This window comes from Thalassophryne amazonica, chromosome 3, assembly GCF_902500255.1.
Source record: "Thalassophryne amazonica chromosome 3, fThaAma1.1, whole genome shotgun sequence".
NCBI lineage: Eukaryota > Metazoa > Chordata > Actinopteri > Batrachoidiformes > Batrachoididae > Thalassophryne > Thalassophryne amazonica.
The window spans coordinates 75,194,323-75,214,769 of record NC_047105.1 but is presented as its reverse complement, the minus strand read 5'-3'; the positions used below and the strand labels follow the sequence as shown (position 1 = coordinate 75,214,769).

The following is a 20,447-nucleotide window of genomic DNA, read 5'->3' as shown; positions in this document are numbered from 1 at the left end:
GTAAAAAAAAAGTTTCATCTCTTGTGACTGGATAGCATGTATCCTTAGCGCTTGGCATCACAGTTTATTGCAACTTGCACCTTTCCCAGAAGCTACTGTCATCTGAGCACTGATACTGATATTGCATGTGCTTATAGACAAAAACAAACAAGAGACAAAATTCAATTTATTATTCAACTAAACTGCAAATATATGAATTTTTTTAACATTTATGAAACACTTGTCTAAACAAGGCCATAGGGTCACTGACCCTAAAGAGATTCCCTCCTTGGCACAGTGATCTATTTCTTTTTGTCTCTTTCTCTAAAATTGTATATAATAATCATTAGATTATTAATATATAAACAAAAATAATTTTAAGAAATATTACAATTTGAAAACAAATGCACCTGAACGTGATGACAGCTGCAACTGCTTAATGCTAACTTTTAACATTGAAAATGCCATAGACACGCTAACGCGTTAGCATCAGGATCCGGATCTTGACCACCACCACTACAATTTAATCACTTGTTCCTCTTGTCATTTCCAACCACTCCACAAAATTTCATCAAAATCTGTTCAAAACCTTTTGAGTTATCCTGCTGACAGACAGACAAACAAACAAACACGACCGAAAACATAACCTCCTTGGCGGAGGTAATCAATAGAGTAAATATAACCCCTTTGTGTTCTGTGTCTTTGCCTTCAGATTATACGCTGTCAATAACAAAATGGAGGTGGTCATTCCCCAAACTTATTTGCATTTTGGACTTTAGACTGTGTACCATAGTACATAGATTGTCAAAATAGGGCCAAAGATGTTGTTGATTTCACAAGCTGTTGTGTGTGGTTACACTGGACACTTCTCCAGGGTGTCGTGGGAGGTCTGTGCAGTGGGAAGTCTGCTCTGGTCCACAGACACTTGACGGGCAGTTATCTTCCACTGGAGAATGCTGAAGGTTTGTTTCAGACTTCTTCATCTCCAACCTTTCTGTGGCACTGTCAGTGCACACACATGAACATGACAACTGTGTGTCATTCTCATCACCTAACAGGACGTCAGTACATTAAAGACGTACTTATTGATGGACACAGCCACCTGTTGATAATCAGAGAGGAAACTGAGCTCCCAAGTGCTCAGGTGGGTTTGCACTTGACAAAAGAACTTGAATAATATTAAAAACTCTCCTTACATTATTTCTGTCAGTCGCGAGTAACATCCTGCTTTACATTTAAAGCGGCTGGGAAGCTGGAAAGTAAACTCAGCCTTCTTTCTCATCAGTCAAAGTACTCCAATAAGTGTGTCCATTAAGTGAGGTTGAGTTTTTCTCCTCCTTCTCTCCTGTGGTCAGTTTGCTGCCTGGGTGGATGCTGTCATTTTGGTCTTCAGTTTGGAAAATGAGGCCAGCTTCCAGGAAGTTTACAAATTCTACCACCAGCTTGCTCTCCACAGGCCTGTTAGCGAGATACCGTTTGTCGTGGTGGGCACTCAGGGTAAGACAGCACTTACTTTGAGACACATATTTGCTGATACAGGGAAACAAATACAGTTGAATTTGGGATTTGTTTGTGCTATAGATAAGATCAGCAGCAGCAACCCCAGAGTGATCGACGATGCCAGGGCCCGACAACTCTGCTCGGATGTGCGACGCTGCACTTATTATGAAACCTGTGCCACATACGGGCTCAATGTGAACAGAGTCTTCAACGATGGTATGCATGCCCTCATTCGTAGACTGTATATACACTGGACAAACCCTCCTTGAGGTCACCTATAAGTGTTGTGAAGAGAGGGCTTGAAGCTCAAATGGGGCAACTCCATATCTTGCTATCTTGGCAGCAGCTGACTCTGCCTAACTCCCATCCAAGCCATAAATAGGTAAAGATATAGAGCGTGGGTAAGACCACCAGTACAAATAAAGCCTGAATATGCACCCCATCTTGTTTTTACAAAACAGGCTAACTTTGGCTCTGGTGTTTGATTAATTCATATTTTTAGAGACTGGGCATTTGTTTTCATAACAGGTGGCTTGTGTGTGGGTACTAAAAACTATGACAGGCATATTGTTTTAGTAACCATGACAACATCAGTTAATGTCATCAAGCTATCAGTACCTGCTAATAAGTGCTAATGTTGCTAACATACAAATAAAAAAATACTAAAATTTAATTCAAGAGAAGTACCAGAGCACCAACTTCTTAGATGATCCGTTCATATAATTAACTGCACAGTAAATCATACTATCACTGATATTTTTCATAAATACCTCAGAAAGAACAAACATGGTCGAGTCCACAACAGCTTTCGATCTCTGCTAGCGGGGCCATGGACCTGACACACTGCTGTAGCTCAACGTGAGCACACTGCTAATTATTCATAACTTTATAGGTTAAAATAACGTCAACTGTAAAGTTGCCATGAAAGGGGAAGTTAGCTATAGAGTCCAAGGTTGTAAACATGTTTATTTCTGCTGAATAACTGGGCAGTTTAACACTGGTGTCTATCCAGGGTTTTCATGTATCCCATAAACCCTTGCGCGCCAGAGAGTCGCTGCAGTCAAAACAACATAGAGAATCCACATGATGACAATTGTAAATAAATATTATACTACAAAAATGTATTTTTTATGTTTTTCATCACGTTAATAAGAGACTGCTGCATGATACCCTGAAAACTTGCTAAAACAATTATAACGAATAATCCGTGTCTGCTACACTTAATCTGCGTGGAATTTAATAAATGCAAACCAAATTTCAGACATATATATTAGTCTGGAACAAAGAGGACAAACAGTGTTGTAAAGAACAATAATCAAGACGTTAAAGAACAAACTTCATTTCCCCCAGAACGACATGATCAGGACGCGATTGTAGCTCACAGCAGCTCCCACTGAAAATAACAGAGAGACAGCCTGTGATTCTCGCATGTTTACATAAAACAAACACAATAACAACGTCTACGTATAAACCCAGAGAATATATTCATGAGAGTTTTAGGCACAATATAAAAATAGTTTTATGTTGCGATGTTAATGGTGTTGTCTGTGTGCGGTTAAAGTGCAGCCCGATCAGAGCGTCTCAGTGCAGTTCTCAATGTTGAGGTTTTGTGGGATTTCAAACCTGGAAAGGTGCGGATGAGGCGTGACTGTCTTTTGGAGGCAGCCTCAGGTGACTATTCAAGTACAGTGCATCCAGAAAGTATTCACAGCGCTTCACTTTTTCCACATTTTGTTATGTTACAGCTTTTTTGGTCACTCTGTCAGAGCTCCAGCGTTCCTCTGTGGAGAGAGGAGAGCCTTCCAGCAGGACAACCATCTCTGCAGCAATTCACCAATCAGGCCTGTATGGTAGAGTGACCAGATGGAAGCCACTCCTTAGTAAAAGACACATGGCAGCCTGCCTGGAGTTTGCAAAAGTCAATTTCAATTTAATCATCTTATAATGCGCCAAATCACAACAAAAGCCATCTCAAGGTGCCTCACACAGAACAATTCAATATAAAAATTAAATAAATAATTAAAATGAAAAAAAAAATCAAATACATAATTAAAACAGAAGTAAAAGAATAAAACAGATAAAAAAAAACTATTCATAAGAAAGAGAATAAAAAATGGGTTTTAAGTCTTGACTTAAAAATGTCCACAGACTTTGACTGCCTCACAGTCGCAGGAAGACCGTTACACAGGGTGGGAGCACGATGAGAAAAAGCTCTTTGACCCGCTGACTTCTTCTTCACCCTGTAGATCATGACAAAAGGCAAAAGGCACCTGAAGAACTCTCAGACCATGAAAAACAAAATTCTCTGGTTTGATGAGACAAAGATTGAACTCTCTGGTGTGAATGAAAAGCATCATGTTTAGAGGAAACCAGGCACCATCCCTACAGTGAAGCATGGTGGTGGCAGCATCATGCTGTGGGGATGTTTTTCAACAGCAGGAACTGGGAGACTAGTCAGGATTGAGGGAAAGATGAATGCAGCAATGTACAGAGACATCCTGGATGAAAACCTGCTCCAGAGCGCTCTTGACCTCAGACTGGGGCGACGGTTCATTTTTCAGCAGGACAATGACCCTAAGCACACAGCCAAGATATCAAAGGAGTGGCTTCAGGACAACTCTGTGAATGTCCTTGAGTGGCCCAGCCAGAGCCCAGACCTGAATCCGATTTGAACTGGAGAGATGTGAAAATGGCTCCCCATCCAACCGGATGGAGCTTGAGAGGTGCTGCAAAGAGGAATGGACAAAACTGCCCAAAGATAGGTGCACCAAGGTTGTGGCATCATATTCAAGAAGACCTCAGGCTGTAATTGCTGTCACAGGTGCATCAACAAAGTATTGAAGAAAGGGTGTGAATAGTTATGTTCATTTGATTTCTTAGTTTTTTAGTACATTTTAAAAAAATTAAATAAAAACAAAAAATTTTCATGTTGTCATTATGCGGTGTTGTGAGTAGCATTTTGAGGGGAAAAATGAATTTCATCCATTTTGGAATAAGGCTGTAACATAAAATATTGAAAAGTGAAGCACTGTGAATACTTTCTGCATGCACCGTAACTGCAGGATTAGGCAGTTACATATTGACATCATTTTACAGCACTGAAGGTTGAGTCTTGTCAAAAACACAAAGGCACTGGCATTTGTGGTGGTGGAGGGCAGAAGATTCATTTGATAATCACAAACAATATCTTACAAATGCAATAAAAAGCAATAAATCTGTAATGATTTTTCTAAACCCACCCCGACCTATTTTTGCAGATGAAGTCTAAATTTATTTGTCCATGCCACAGCTGCTCAGAAGATCATGACAGCCAAGAGACAAGCTGCTCTTCTCGCCTCCTGTAAATCTCTGCCGAACTCCCCCAATCATTCTGGAGGCTCCACTCCAGTGTCAGGAGTCTTTCCTGGTCAGGTAACCCCCCTCTCCCCCTCAACCACCCAATTATCTCCCATTTCAGCACAATCATAGCTCTGCTGACTTGCTCCAGTTCCTTCTTCCCTTTAGGCCAGTAATGGCGGTCAGAGCAGCGACTACTCCTCATCACTTCCCTCCACGCCTGTGATTGGTCATAAAGACACAGCAAGAGGAGACAAACAGGACAGTGCCACACCTGGATCAATCCGCAGTGCCACCCGGAGACGTACTCCACGTTTTGCGGTACACACTCGTCATATGATTGTTTTTAAAGTACATAGCATTGATGTTTTGTGTTTTTCTGTTTCTTCTGAAAGTTAAATTCCTTCAGGTTCCTCAAAAACCCATTGAAAGAGCAACACCAGTTAACTCAAACTTCAGTGGTGGCTAAAGTCTGATGTTTCTGACAAAAGTGCCCCATTTGACCCTGTAGAAACGTGTGTGTTGCAAATAATTTGACAAAAAAATGAAGATGTATGACAAATGTTTTCTGAGGCAGCATTTACACTAAAGCACAGATTGACAGAGGAGCAGTTGGAACACAGTGCACTCTGGGAAGATTCTATGTAGGATGTGTAGTAATTATACCTTGGTCTGGGATTTGAGTATCACTAAGAAACATGTTTTGGTAAATCAGAGCCTCATTGATAACATGCTTTGATATTAATCAGTGGGAGAACTAGACGGGACACTTGAGCATTACAAACGTCTGCCAAGACCTGCAGATGCCCTAGTTAGCTGTATTAAAGAACTAATGAAAACATCCAGAATATGCCATCATTTAATGAGTCTTACAAACCTGATCATTCCACTGAGTTTGATGGTGGAGACTTGATTAAGAATTTTCTCAAAAACCAGACGAAACAACCTGTTTTATGATCGATTCAATGGTTAACACATTTTATAGTTTTGTTGGATTGGATTATTGGTCTAAAATGTGGCTGGAGTTATGAGTTGGTATGTATTTAAAAGGAGCCCTGATACAAACAGCGGTACTGTTCTAAGTTTTTCCAATCGCAGGCACAGAAGAATTTAACTCCTTTGGAGTTGTGCGGGTGTCTTGGTGGCGTCCATCACTTGGCACCCAGTTTTTGAGGACTGCCTACAGACAGATTTACCATAGAGTACCATACTGTTTGTGTTTCTTACTAACTGATGTGAATGAAGTATAAAATATATACATTGACTTGTTCAATTTATTTTCAATGTATTTAGTTTATATCACCACCAGATCACAAGAGCAAGCACACAGGTGACAGTGGTAAGAAAAACTCCCTCTGATGATTTGAGGAAGAAACCTCAAGCAGACCGGACTCAAAGGGGTGACCCAGTGCTTAGGTCAGGGTGGCCAAGTTCGGTCCTCGAGATCTACCTTCCTGACACTCTTAGTTGTCTCCCTGCTCCAACACACCTGAATCCAATGAAAGGCTCATTAAAAGCCTGCTAACAAGTCTTTCACTGGATTCAGGTGTGTTGGAACAGAGAGACAACTAAGAGTGTCAGGAAGGCAGATCTCGTGGACTGAACTTGGGCACCCCTGGCTTAGGCCATTCCACCAAAAAGGTTTACAGTACAGAACACAACACAGCAACAATTGATGAGAGTCCATGGAAGCGTCCAGTCCACCCTCGGGGTGGGGGGGAGTCACTCAGAGCCACTCAGTGGATCTGTTCCTGCAGCGGAGTCTGAACACCTGTTTAGAACATTCCACAGGTGAACAGGTTAATTGGAAACAGGTGAGTGTCATGATTGGATATAAAAGGAGCATCCCCAAAAGGCTCAGGTGTTAACAAGCAAAGATGGGGTGAGGATCACCACTTTGTGAACAACTGCATGAAAAAATAGTCCAACAGTTTAAGAACAATGTTTCTCAATGTTCAGTTGCAAGGAATTTAGGGATTCCATCATCTACAGTCAATAATATAATCCGAGAATCTGGAGAACTTTCTACACGTAAGCGGCAAGGCCGAAAACCAACATTGAATGCCTGTGACCTTCAATCCCTCAGGCGTCACTGCATTAAAAACTAACATCATTGTGTATAGGCTCTTACCGCGTGGGCTCAGGAACACTTCAGAAAACCATTGTCAGTTAACACAGTTCATTACTACATCTACAAGTGCAAGTTAAAACTCTACCATGCAAAGCAAAAGCCAAACATCAACAACATCCAGAAACGTCGCTGCTGCCTTCTCTGGGCCCGAGTTCATTTGAAATGGACAGACACAAAGTGGAAAAGTGTGCTGTGGTCTGATGAGTCCACATTTCAGATTGTTTTTGGAAATCATGGACATCGTGTCCTCCAGAAAAAAGAGGGGAAAAGACCATCCAGATTGTTACCAGTGCAAAGTTCAAAAGCCAGCATCTGTCATGGTATGGGGGTGTGTTAGTGCCCATGACATGGGCACCTTACACATCTCTGATGGCAACATCAATGCTGAAAGGCACATCCAGGTTTTGGAGCAACACGTGCTGCCATCCAAGCAACGTCTTTTTCAGGGACGTCCCTGCTTATTTCAGTAAGACAATGCCAAGCCACATTCTGCACGTGTTACAACAGTGTGGCTTTGTAGTAAAAGAGTGCGGGTACTAGACTGGCCTGCCTGCAGTCCAGACCTGTCGCCCATTGAAAATGTGTGGCGCATTATGAAGCGCAAAATACGACAACAGAGACCCCAGACTGTTGAGCAAGTGAAGTTGTACATCAAGCAAGAATGGGAAGGAATTCCACCTACAAAGCTTCAACAATTGGTGTCCTCAGTTCCCAAACACTTATTGAGTGTCATTAGAAGGAAAGGTGATGTAACACAGTGGTAAACATACCACTGTCCCAACTTTTTTGAAACGTGTTGCAGGCATTCACTTCAAAATGAGTAAATATTTGCACAAAAACAATAAAGTTTATCAGTTTGAACATTAAATATCTTGTCTTTGTGCTGTATTCAATTGAATATAGGTTGAAGAGGATTTGTAAATCATTGTATTCTCTTTTTATTTACAGTTTACACAACATCCTAACTTCATTGGAATTGGGGTTGTACTAAAGGATGCCATTGATTGTGGAACCCATTATTTTGGCTTTGATATTTATTATTTAATTCATATCCTGTTGTCGATTTGTTTTTTGTTTGAGATTAAAGGGGATAATTTTTGAAATTTAAATATAGGGATTTAAAAATAGCATAAAGTAATTAAAATGTGCAAATGCCCAAGGGTGTGTAGACTTTTTATAGCCACTGTATATTTAAGTAACTGAGAGATTACTTCCTTGGTGAGAGAAATTCTACTCATCAGGACAATAGCATTTTAATTTACTATAGAGCATTTTATAAGATGGTATTCCATTTCTAAAACAATGAGTTGTGCTGTAACTGTTTACATTGCTGCTGTTGTGTATGTCTTATTCTTGATTTAGGGCCGGAGAGGCAGTGATTCAAACAGAAGGAGTGTAGACAGTAAAGGTGATCTGGGCATTGGACGCTCCATTCCCATCAAACAGGTACAATGTAAATGGCAGAATCTGCAGAAAACATACGACGCAGTTAATTACCGACAACAGGCGACTTTAAATAAAATGCGTGAAGGCAGTTTTATCATGTGATGTGATGAAGTGCTGTGATCACTAATCAACAGACTGTGGGTGTGTTGGCAGTCTGGAGCCCTGCTGTTTAAAATGTGTGAGATGAACATATAAGATATTAGAATTAAATTCTCCTGTTGTCAACTCCACCAGGGCATCTTGCTGAAGCGCAGTGGGAATTCGCTTAATAAAGAGTGGAAGAAGAAGTATGTCACGCTGTCCAGCGACGGCATACTGTCCTATTACTCCAGTGTCAATGTGAGTCAGTGTGCTGCCACAGTGCTCTGAAGTACGGTGGCCATGAAAGGCCACAACACTTCCAACAAATGCAGAAAATACAAAAATAAAAACACCAGCTGCATGAAAAACAGCTTACAAATTGACAAAAACACACAGAGAACACAAAGATGTATAACCTGCAGTACATACAATAGTTAAGTACTGTATGATAACATATGTTGCATGTTCACACAAAATATAGGCAAGTCACAGATGCATTACTTAAGCTCCACAATACAACAGAAGTACAAACAACACAGAAAGAGGTTCATGAACAGACTCTTAAATGCATCGCAAATAAAATATTTATCTGTGGTGCAAATTTGGTGAGAAGCCATGAAGTAGTTTTGACGTAACCCTTCAAAGCGTATAAAAAGTGAAACTTGAGCCACAATCTGGGTCCGGATCTGGATCACCTGCAAAATTTAATGGAGTCTTCCATGGCCTAATATGTATCTGTGTTGAAAATATCATCAAAATCTGCGCAGTAGTTTTGACATAATCCTGCCAACAGTAAGCCTTCAAAGCATATATAAAGTGAAATTTGATCCAGAATCCGTATCCAGATCCGGATCACCTCCAAACTTTAATGGAGCCTAATGTGTGTCTGTGTTGAAAATATCGTCAAAATCTGCGTAGTAGTTTTGACATAATCCTGCCAACAGACAGACATAATGCTGATGATTTTATTACATCTTTGGCAGATGTAATAATACAATGCAAAAATACAGCTGGCATAAGAGTAAAATAACAGTAAAATAAACTAACTTAATCAGATCTGCCAATCAGGTATTCTCTACCGCCCAAAGATAATAGATAAATAGAGCGTGGCGATGCACTGAAAGGTCTGTTAGTAAAAACTCCTCAGGCAGGAGCTTGTGTATTGTCAGTCATTCTGTTATGGATATTTGCAGCATGTCTGTTTTTGTATGTATTGTGTGAATTTGCAGCAGAATCATTATCAAATTAAAGTGTTACATGTGCTGCAGATTATATTTGTTTCTGTGGTCTGCATTTGCATTTTCATAATTCACAAGATGATTTTTAATGCAAATGATGCAGGTATTTATTTTTTATTTTCTTTATATTTGGAGCTGTGTGCTGCTGCATTTGCTAGTGTTGTTACTTTGAAAGCGTTGTGGCTGAAAGAGGCCACTGTACTGTTGCCTCAGATATATCACTGACAGCTGCTGGTGGCTGATGCAGTTGGTCGATGTTTGGGTTTGCAGGACTACATGTTGAATGTCCCTGGGAAAGAAATGGACCTGCTGAGAGTGACGGTGAAGGTGCCGGGAAAGAGGCCGCCTCGTGCCGTACCCACGTCTGGCCCTCCTGCTGGGCTCAATGGGCAGGTCAAAGATGTGCTCGGACCTGAGGGTGTCAGCCAAGGTCAATAATTAACACCTTATCGGCTGCAATGCACACCATGAGAGCAAACTGGAACGTTTATTTAACTTGATCATCCAAAAACATATGTATGAATAAACCATTTTACTTAATTCTGCACATAAACATAAAACATAACAGCATTCATTTTAAATTGAGACACTTTCCCAAGTGCTGCGTGAAAAGCCTCACAAATACTAAGTACAATTATCTCAAAGTGAAGTTCAGTGCAAAGAGTTTAGAATTCTCCATTCATAATTGTCAGAAATCAAAGGTGATATTCTTTCCCCTAACTTCCTTAAACAAACTGATAAATTATGTTACAAACTTCATTTTCAAATAACAAAAATAAATAACTTGACTACTTTATGAATGTACTCTACTGCCACAAGGACTGCTGCCAATGTGGTCAGCAAAAGACAAATAATTACACACCAAAAAGCAACCTGAAAGTATTTTGTTCTGTCCCCTTCCTGAAAAACACAAAGATAATTGAACAAATCCTGAAGCCCTGTACACTGTGCCTGCCATTGGCCTGTTCAAAATTGGACTGAGCTGTGATTGGTCTGTTCACTTTGTGATTCAGCAAATTCACCCAGTCCATGCTCGGGGGAAATTCAAATTTCAAGCAAGTGCAAACCAACGCCACCTCAGCAGAGGATTGTGAGAATTCTGCTGTTAAATAGTGTGTAATGAAAATAAAAGATCTCCTGAGATAGAACCATAAAGAAAAGAAAAAAACATTTTTGAGTGAACCGCTATGTTTAACATTTACTTTGAGAAATAATTTGTTTAATATAACTGTGTACACCGGGAATTTTGGTATTGATCTGATACCAAGTAAATACAGGCCCAGTATCGCCGATACCGATACTTTTTCATATTTAAGCTTCATAGAGCCAAAGGATCCAAAAGACCTAGGATAGAATTTCGCCAAACATTGTACGTGACAACAAAATACTTTATTATCACAATCAACATTTTTGTTTAAAAAATATCACTCAACACAACTTAAAACAAAATCTCCTGATGTAGAGGGCTGACTCAAGGAGAGCGCTGAGTGGGCAGGCCAGGCTGAGCCTACCTGCATGGCTGTTGGCTGGCGCCGCTGAGCCACATGACGGCGGAACAACAAAAGACCAGAAAGGGGACAGTGCACTGCTCCGTGTTGTGTGACACAGCGCAGCGCTGCTTTTACAGACAGAGAGCAGACTTTGATGAATCTGCGTGCGCAGACGAGGATCGTTCAGTATCAATACCAGCGTCGGTATCGATATTACCAATATTAGGATTGATCTGCCCACCTCAACTGTGTAGCATAAATAACCTGCCTACAGCAGATAGATGATTATTTGAGAGATGTCATGTATGCGGCTAAGCGCGGCACCAGTACATGCTCCCTGACTTGACTTGTGTATAACACACTTAATATGTACTGCAAAATCCACATCTATAAACTGGACCATGCTGCCCGAATTGGGGCCCACGGGCCACATTTGGTCCTCACTTCCTTTGTTTTGGTCTACCAAAGAAACTGTCTCTGCAAGTTACTAAATTACCATTAAGCAGATTGAGCGGTGTTTATATCATTATGAAATGTTATTTTTGGTTTAGAATGTTAATTTATAAAATATCCATTTAATTGTAATATATGCCAGTCACAGACATACATTTGTTTTTGGCCCACGGCCCTCCATTCGGGTTAATATATGACTCTTCAGAGGAAAGAATTTGAAAGCCTTTAGATTAAAGCCCCGCTTTACTTAAAAAGCATAGAGGGAAAAAAAAGGAATAAAAGTGGAATTTCAAACACTTGTGCAAAGGTTTTGTTCTCTGGTGCTCATACATAATCTGCTTTACAATGCACCTAAAATTTTACTCGCGTCATTGTGCATCTTTAGTGCCTTGGCAAAATGAGTGCATCATGAATGTGTTTGTGAATCTCTGGTGTCTCCTTAGTCCCTCTGAGTACCAGCAGCCTCCTGCACATGGAGGAAATGGAAGGTCTGAGCGGAGCGCTGTTTCTGCAGAGTAACAGAAGAGTGCAGCGATGCCCGTCAACACTGTCTAACCATGCTCAAAGTGTCGGTGAGAAAAGCACCTTAATCTATGAATGTAGTTATCAAATCCACCATCGGAATGTTTACTCTTGACCTTGTGTCCAGACTCTGCATTTGAGGGCGTATCCAGCTCCTCATCTACCAAAGATGTAGGCTCCGCCTCCCCGCTGACAGACAGAAAGAAGCATCGCAGAAAGAAGAGTGTTAACTTGAAAGGAGATGTAGCCACTGGCCAAGCAGACGGTAAATATTTATAATTTTAGAATTCCTTCACCTGTATTATAATACTCAGGAACTGTCTAATAATATGCAGATCATTTTAATGTAATGTTAACTGTGAAAGAGTGAAAGTGTGTAAAATCAGTGTTTATAGTTTTATGTGGTGGGGTTTTTGTGTTTAAACATCCTTCAAGTCCCACAGTTCTGACTCTGTAGAAACTATGTTGCTCTGAGAAAAATTATGGCATGAAATGGTATACAAATAATGAATGTTTGAGTTCAATGGTACAAATATTAAATTTGGTTCATTGAATGGTATGTTCCAGCTTTCACTGAATTAAATATTTGTTCCATTGAAAGAATGTAAACATTCATTATTTGTTTCATGTCATTCGATATTATATTAATTTTTAAACAGAAAAGGAACTTACATTTTGGTGCATCACTGCACTGACTTTCTGTACTTCCAGAAAAAGAAAAGAGTTTGTGTACACTCCTCACTCCAGCGAAAACTCACATCTGACATCAACAATCCAATACGAACTTTAAATATGAGTCCAAAAATAATTCTGACAATGTCGTCTGTGATGCCATGCACCAACTTTGTGTGCTTCCAAAAAAGAAGACTGTAATTCCTCAGTGCAGCGAAAAAATCACGTTCAGAAATTAGTCCAGCTTCTCATTCTAACTTCCTCCTAACAGCTCTTCATGCCTCTAGACAGCTTACAGCACAGTGATTTTTTTCGTGTGTGTGTGCGTGCGTTGTGTGTGCGTGTTTGTACGTGTGCCCAGAATGCAATGGTACTAAACGTATGGAACCAAATTTGCACCCTCGTGGAACCAAATTGCACTGTAAATGTAATGCAACACAAATGGGATGAATAATCCATGTCACGTGACATAGAAAGCACCAATCAAATGATTCACTCAGCCATTGCATAATCTGTTTTATATAGCAGTTTTATATATAACAGCTGAGTGGATCCTTGTCATTTGATTGGTACTTTGTATGTCATGTGACATGGATTATTCATCCCATTCGTGTTGTGTTCCATTTATTGTGCAAATTTGGTTCCATACGTTTTGTACCATTGCACGCTGCGACAACTGCGCACATGCACACACTAGTGGGGCCGGGATTTAGCTGAACATGGCGGCGTTTGTTTTGCTGATGGACGACTATTTGAAGGAGCTAATTGATGGTGCTAATTCCTCTAACACAAAATAACAAATCCACTACGCCGTAAGCTGTCTGGAGACATGAAGAGCCGTTAGGATGAAAAGGTGGACAAATTTCTGACGTGATTTTTCACTGGACTGAGGAAGTACACAAAGTCAGCACATGGCATCATGGTCTACATCGTCAGAATTATTTTTTCAAGATGACTGAGAACAATTTTGGACTCCTATTTAAAGTTCGTGTTGGACTGTTGATGACAAAGCACCAGTGACACACACCAAAATGTAAGTCCCTTTTCTGTTGTTTACAAATTAATAAAATATCAAATGACAAGGATCTATTTTAGCTGTTGGGTAACAAATAATGAATGTTTTTTCATTCTTTCAATGGACCTCATTGAATGGAACATTCCATCTTTCACCTCATGAAATATTTGTACTATTGAACTCATAAACATTCATTATTTGTATATTACACTACAGTGATGTGTCTTGCTGTAAAAATATGCATAATTTTACCTCTTTGAGATATTTTTTATATGTTTTAGAATAGATCAGAGTTCATATTTAATCATTTATTACTAATATTTTACTTTAGTGTTTTCCCTCTGCTGTCTTTGGATTTTCTTTGGTGTTGTTCATCATCTCATGTAGCCAAGCGCAAAATGTGGAAACTAAAAAGCTTTGGCAGCTTGAGGAACGTCAGTAAGACAGGTAATGCTGTTCTGTCATAGTGCATGTTGTATATCTGACTGACCTACTGTAAAAGTCAATGTGGCATGTTGTTCTACTCCTGCTCCCTGTTACATTTGGGAACTAACTAGTCTGGTCTGCTTGAGGTTTCTTCCTCAGAGGGAGTTTTTCCTTACCACTGTTGCTCTGGGGGTTAGTAAGGTTAGACCTTACTTGTGTGAAGCGCCTTGAGGCAACCTTGTTGTGATTAGGCGCTATATAAATGAAAATAAATTGAAATTGAAATTAACTTACTTCATTGTGCATTAGAATCGCTGTTCTCATGAGTCATTCATAAACATACAAAAAGTGATGCACAATCCTTCATATATGACTCACGTAATCGCCAGCTGGGAGACTGTGATCACATGACCAAACAAAAAAAGAAGAAAAGACAATCTTGTGACAAAAAGAGGGTCTGTTTATCTTGTTCTTATTCTAACCTGAACCATAATCCTAACCCTAGGTTCCGAATGCTTATTGTTAAACACATTGCAACACAATCATTGCACATACACTTGGACATTCATAGGATTATGCCTGAACTGTCATACATAACTTTTCGTTAAATAGTGCAGCAGGTAAATGCATATACTGTATCATAAGAATCTTTCATTTTTTTGATACAAGCATCATATTTGGCACAATGGTATTTCTTAGTTTACTTTTTACAAAAACACCATTAGCCACTTCAATTTTCAAGATGGCAGCCATTTCTTTCACAATGGAAATATATATTTTGTCATATATTTTGTACAATCTTGGTTTATTCCAATGTTGTACTGTGGGCCATGGAGATTTGAGATTAACTTCAGGCAATATTTTCATTCTTTTTAGATAGATTGTATGTGTTTTTAATAAGTGTACATGCATGCTGTAGAACGGATATGCTGAAAATTGTGTATGCTGCAGAGCACACAATGATGTTTGCAGTGTAAGAGTTTAGTAGTATTTTTGCTTTTAAGTCAGCCATGTCCTTTGGAAGAGCACTAGTCCTTACCGCTTACCATGGGCGCAATTTGGTGGGGGATAGGGGGGCATGTCCCCCCCACCTTTTCAACCAGGGGAGACAGAATATGGTATGCCCCACCCCCACCCTCTGACATATATGTGTGTACTTGAAACATGCTATGCCAGTCTTATGTGCAAAACCATGTCAGAATAGTATCTTTGTTTCTGCAAGTTTGTATTTTTAGCAGCATTGACTTGTTTACAACACCTGTTTCTTGTTTGTTACATTCGGGATTTTCTGGGACTGCATTTGCCCAGATTTGACACCAAAAATAGTTGCCTCTAGGGACTAGTGTCTACACATAAGTATCAGTGGACCATATGCTAATTTACTAAATTCTGAAAGTTAGAAAAGGAAATCAGAAAAGCTATCTGGGACCTCAGAAAGCCCATCTGCAGTTATTGCTTGATCTCCAAGTGAAAGTGCAAGTGAAATTATGTTCAGTGTGAGTGTTGTCAATAGTGCCACTTCAAAAATTAAATTCATAATAAGTAATTTATCCTAAACTTATGATCTGTTGTTTTTTCAAACTTATGCCAAAAAAAAATTTGAGAAAAAAATACAGTATGCGATAGTTAATAATTATTAAGAGCCTGTTCTTTCATATTTATGAATACATTTTACCACACTGCAGTTGTTTTTTAAATGAAAACTCAACCTATCATTCTTTTTGAGTTCTACACATGTGGGGTATATATAGGGGTATAATGTTGTGAAGTCATTGTTTCAAAAAATTTATTTTATTTATTTATTTATTTATTTATTTGAAGGAAAGGACTTCTCAGAAGCATTTATACCAAATTTGGTGCTTGTATCATCTCATCAACTCTATGATTTCTACATGTACTGTATCTGCTGCATGAAGATGTCATATCACCCATTGCATGACAGTAGATTGAACAATTCTGTTATTTCCAAATTTCAGCTGACATTCAAACTGTATATGCTGATTACATTCATCAAGGGGATTCTATCACCTGCAAAGTCAGGTTACAGATGCCGGCTGACGGTAAATGTATTCCTGGGACCAGAGCTTCCAACATTGCATCCCATCTTAGGGTGCTGACGCTGGAGAAGGGAAGACAGACGAAGGAACATGACATGAGATATAGTCACATAGTTATTCACGTCGGCACCAATGATATCAGGATGAAGCACTCAGAGGTCACAAAAATGGACATAGAGAGGACTTGTGACCTTGCCAGAAAGATGTGTCAGCATCGATTAATAGTCTCTAGTCCCCTCCGCTCCTGGGGTACTGATGAGGCGTTTCGCAGGCTGACATTAAATAGGTGGCTGGCGCAGTTTTGTCAACAGCAAGGCTTTAGTTTTATTGATAACTGGCCTTTGTTCTGGGGCCGCTGTGGCTTGCTGATGCTGGACGGCCTCCATCCTACTGGGGAAGGTGCCGCCATCTTGTCTGCGAACATAGATAGAGCTCTACAGGGAGGGTAACATTAGGAATCTACAGCAGGCCATGGAGCAGGTGATTAGAGACCCTACAAGGTGTATGACAAATGTGGGTGTGGAATCCATTAGCTTAGCGGGGAAATTACTGCAGAAAATCCACTATGGTGATAGTGCAGTTTATCTGCCAGAGAGGGGAATTCAACAAGTTGAGACTGTGGCCTGCTCCCGTAGACGTGTCCATAAAAATCATAGACGGATATGCTTTGCAAACTTAATACCCATTATTATATTGGATCATGTTGAAATTGAGGATGGCCCAGTGGTTGTTCCAGTAATAGCAAAGATTTTGTGTCTGCTACCTACAACGCACGTGGAATGTCTAAAACCTAAACCTACTTCTAGGCATCTTATATATGGTACTCTGGAACCACCCCTAAACCCAAACAGTTCAACTGTCAACCCCACTGAGGTCCTTAGACTGGGTCTCATTAACATAAGATCACTGTCCTCAAAATTGTTGTTGATTAATGATTTAATTGATCATCACTTAGATATGATTGGGTTATGTGAAACCTGGCTTAAACCTACAGCTGTCCTCCCCTTAAATGAAGCCTGCCCACCAGCATATACATTTAGTCACGTCCCTCGTGATGCGAAGCAAGGCGGGGTGTTGTTCTTATTTATAAATCTAGGTTTAGCTTATTAGCTGTTGGGGGTCACAAATATAACTTGTTTGAGCATTTGATTCTCCGCTCCGCTCAGGATATTACGCATTGCCAAGGTCAGAAGAATAAAAATCAGCCGTATTACTTTGTCACTGTATATAGGCCTCCTGGCCCATATTCTGAATTCTTAGATGAATTTGGTGCGTTCATCTCTAACTTGTAAACTAGTGCAGATAACATTCTGATCATTGGTAACTTTAACGTTCATATAAATAAGCCTTCTGGTCCCCTCTGCAAATCATTTATGGAAATTGTGGATGCATTAGGATTTCAGCAATGCATCTGGGATTCGACGCACATTAGTGGAAATACCCTGGATCTGGTTCTCGCACGTGCTATTGCTGTCACGAATATTGACATCATGCCTCTTACATCAGTGGTCTCTGATCACTCACTTATTAAGTTTATAGTTTCGCTGCCGTGTTTAGTAGAACAACAACCTTATTTATCACTGCAGTGATGCATCAACTCCTCAACTAAGACTGAACTAGAAGCTAGACTGCCTGATGTCTTAGCCTCACTTTTGACAAATACCCAGTCAGTAGACAGACTTGTGGATAGTTTAAACTCAGTGCTCAAAACTACACTCGACATGATTGCACCACCTGTGTTGAAACCGCGCTCCCCCAAATCGCAGTCACCTTGGTTCAATGATTACCTGCGTGACCTCAAGCATAAAGCAAGAGGTCTAGAACGGAAGTGGCGTAGTTCAAAATTAGAAGTATTCCACCTTGTGTGGCGTGATGCTATCTTAGACTATAAGCATGCATTATTGGCTACTAAGCGGACCTATTACTCTGATTTGATCAACAAAAACAAGCATAACTCAAAGTTCTTGTTCGACACCGTGGCAACACTTATTCATGGACAACCACCTGTAGCTCACTCTCCTTTTACAGCACAAGATTTCCTATATTACTTTGAGAAGAAAATAGATGACATTAGGTTGAACATATCCCAGCATGCCTTAACCCAGCCACTACACTCTGCTATTGAGGTGGGCGCCACTATTGAGGTATTACCTAGATTTACAGAATTTGATAGTATCTCTCTAGGCATGCTGACAAAACTCGTAATGTCAACAAAAAGCACAACCTGTTTATTTGATCCTGTACCAACAAAACTGTTTAAGGACCTGTGGCCCACTCTTGGGCCGATTGTGCTGGAAATGATTAATCTTTCTTTAATTTCTGGATCTGTTCCTAAAAGTTTCAAATCTGCAGTGGTTAAACCACTACTTAAGAAACCTAATCTTGACCCTAGTGTATTGAAAAACTATCGGCTGATATCAAATCTATCATTTTGCTCTAAAATTCTGGAAAAAGTGGTGTCACTACAGCTCATAGAGTATCTTACTGAGAATAATCTCTTTGAGCCACTGCAGTCTGCTTTTAGAAAATATCATTCCACTGAGACGGCTCTCACTAAAGCGGTGAATGATCTTCTGCTTACAATGGACTCGGACACCACTACGGTTCTGCTGCTGTTAGATCTCAGTGCTGCATTTGATACAGTGGATCATCATATTCTACTTGATAGGCTGGAGAATCATTTTGGGATTACTGGGAGTGCCCTTGCATGGCTGATGTCATACTTGACCAGTCGTTTTCACTGTGTTTTGTACAGTAACACTACCTCTAACCTTAGTGAGATGAAATTTGGGGTTCCTCAGGGGTCTGTCTTAGGCCCCCTGTTTTTCTCCCTTTATATAGCACCCCTTGGGCACATATTGTGGCATTTTGGGATTACCTTTCACTGCTATGCAGATGATACTCAGTTATATATGCCGATAACTGCTGGTAATCTCGTTCACATAAAATCCTTAGAAGATTGCCTTGCAGCAGTGAGAAGTTGGATGTCTAGAAACTTCCTACTTTTAAACTCTGAAATGATGGTTCTTGGTCCAGTGAGACATCGGCATCAATTTGACCAGTTAACACTCAGCCTAGGCTTGCGTGTCATACGTCACACTGACAAAGTGAGGAAACTTGGGGTAGTTTTTGATCCTTCGTTGTCCTTTGGCCTCCATGTTAGAAATATTACTAGGCCTGCTTTCTTCCACCTGCGAAATATAGCGACGATTCGTCCCATCCTGTCTATGGCTGATGCTGAGACCCTGATCCATGTATTCATCTCTTCTAGATTGGACTACTGCAATGTTCTATTTTTTTTTTGGTTTACCGCAGTCTAGCATTAGGCCTCTCCAATTGGTTCAAAATGCTGCAGCCAGACTTTTGACACAAAGCAGAAAGTTCGACCACATTACACCCATTTTGGCGTCTCCTCACTGGCTTCCTGTCCCAGTGAGATCAGATTTTAAGGTTCTGCTACGAGTCTATAAAATTATTCATGGACTGGCAACTCCCTACCTAGCTGACCTAATTAAACCTTACGTACCAGCCCCGGCTTTACGTTCTCAGGGTGCAGGACTACTTTGTGTCCCTAGGGTGAATAAGAATTCTGCGGGTCACAGAGCTTTCTCTTATCGTGCCCCTGTTCTGTGGAATGGTCTCCCTGCATCAATAAAACAATCAGATTATGTGGAGATTTTCAAGTCCAGACTTAAGACGCACTTATTTTCCCTTTCATATGGCTAGCATACTGGTACAGTTTTGTTTTATGCTTTTTACTCTTTTAATTCATGTTATTAGTAATTGGAGCGGGCCGCAGCCTCAACTTTACCTAAATTCTGGGTCTTTTAGTGAAGCTTAGGGCTAGTGGCTGGTGATCACCTTAGTATTTCTTCTGTTTTTCCTGTTGATTAATGCTGGCAAAATATACAGTATTTTTTGTCTTCCTGATGCCTGATTCTGTTTTTTTCTCTGTTTAAGGTGCAGCTCCATCCAGAGATGGGAGTTGTGTTTGTGTTGGCGATCCTCTTGTCCTGTGCACCAACAGCAATTCTTGTATATTCATCTGTGAATTGTTCTGTGCCCAAGCAGGGGGTCACTGCTTTGAGTCTGGTCTGCTTG

The 20,447-nt window shown here is 40.2% G+C and overlaps 1 protein-coding gene across 2 annotated transcripts in view; it reads left to right on the top strand.

Annotated features, from left to right (window-relative positions):
- The window catches only part of LOC117507064 (arf-GAP with GTPase, ANK repeat and PH domain-containing protein 1-like), a 70,893-nt gene that overhangs the window by 33,480 nt on the left and 16,966 nt on the right, over positions 1-20,447 (top strand). For both annotated transcript variants that reach the window (XM_034166819.1, XM_034166817.1), the window contains exons 4-15: positions 854-941; positions 1,038-1,123; positions 1,335-1,476; positions 1,561-1,695; positions 4,769-4,890; positions 4,984-5,136; positions 8,309-8,392; positions 8,627-8,731; positions 9,982-10,141; positions 12,098-12,226; positions 12,304-12,441; positions 14,251-14,310. In XM_034166819.1, coding sequence (XP_034022710.1) covers positions 854-941; positions 1,038-1,123; positions 1,335-1,476; positions 1,561-1,695; positions 4,769-4,890; positions 4,984-5,136; positions 8,309-8,392; positions 8,627-8,731; positions 9,982-10,141; positions 12,098-12,226; positions 12,304-12,441; positions 14,251-14,310 — 1,402 coding nt within the window. The remainder of the gene's footprint in view (positions 1-853; positions 942-1,037; positions 1,124-1,334; positions 1,477-1,560; positions 1,696-4,768; positions 4,891-4,983; positions 5,137-8,308; positions 8,393-8,626; positions 8,732-9,981; positions 10,142-12,097; positions 12,227-12,303; positions 12,442-14,250; positions 14,311-20,447) is intronic.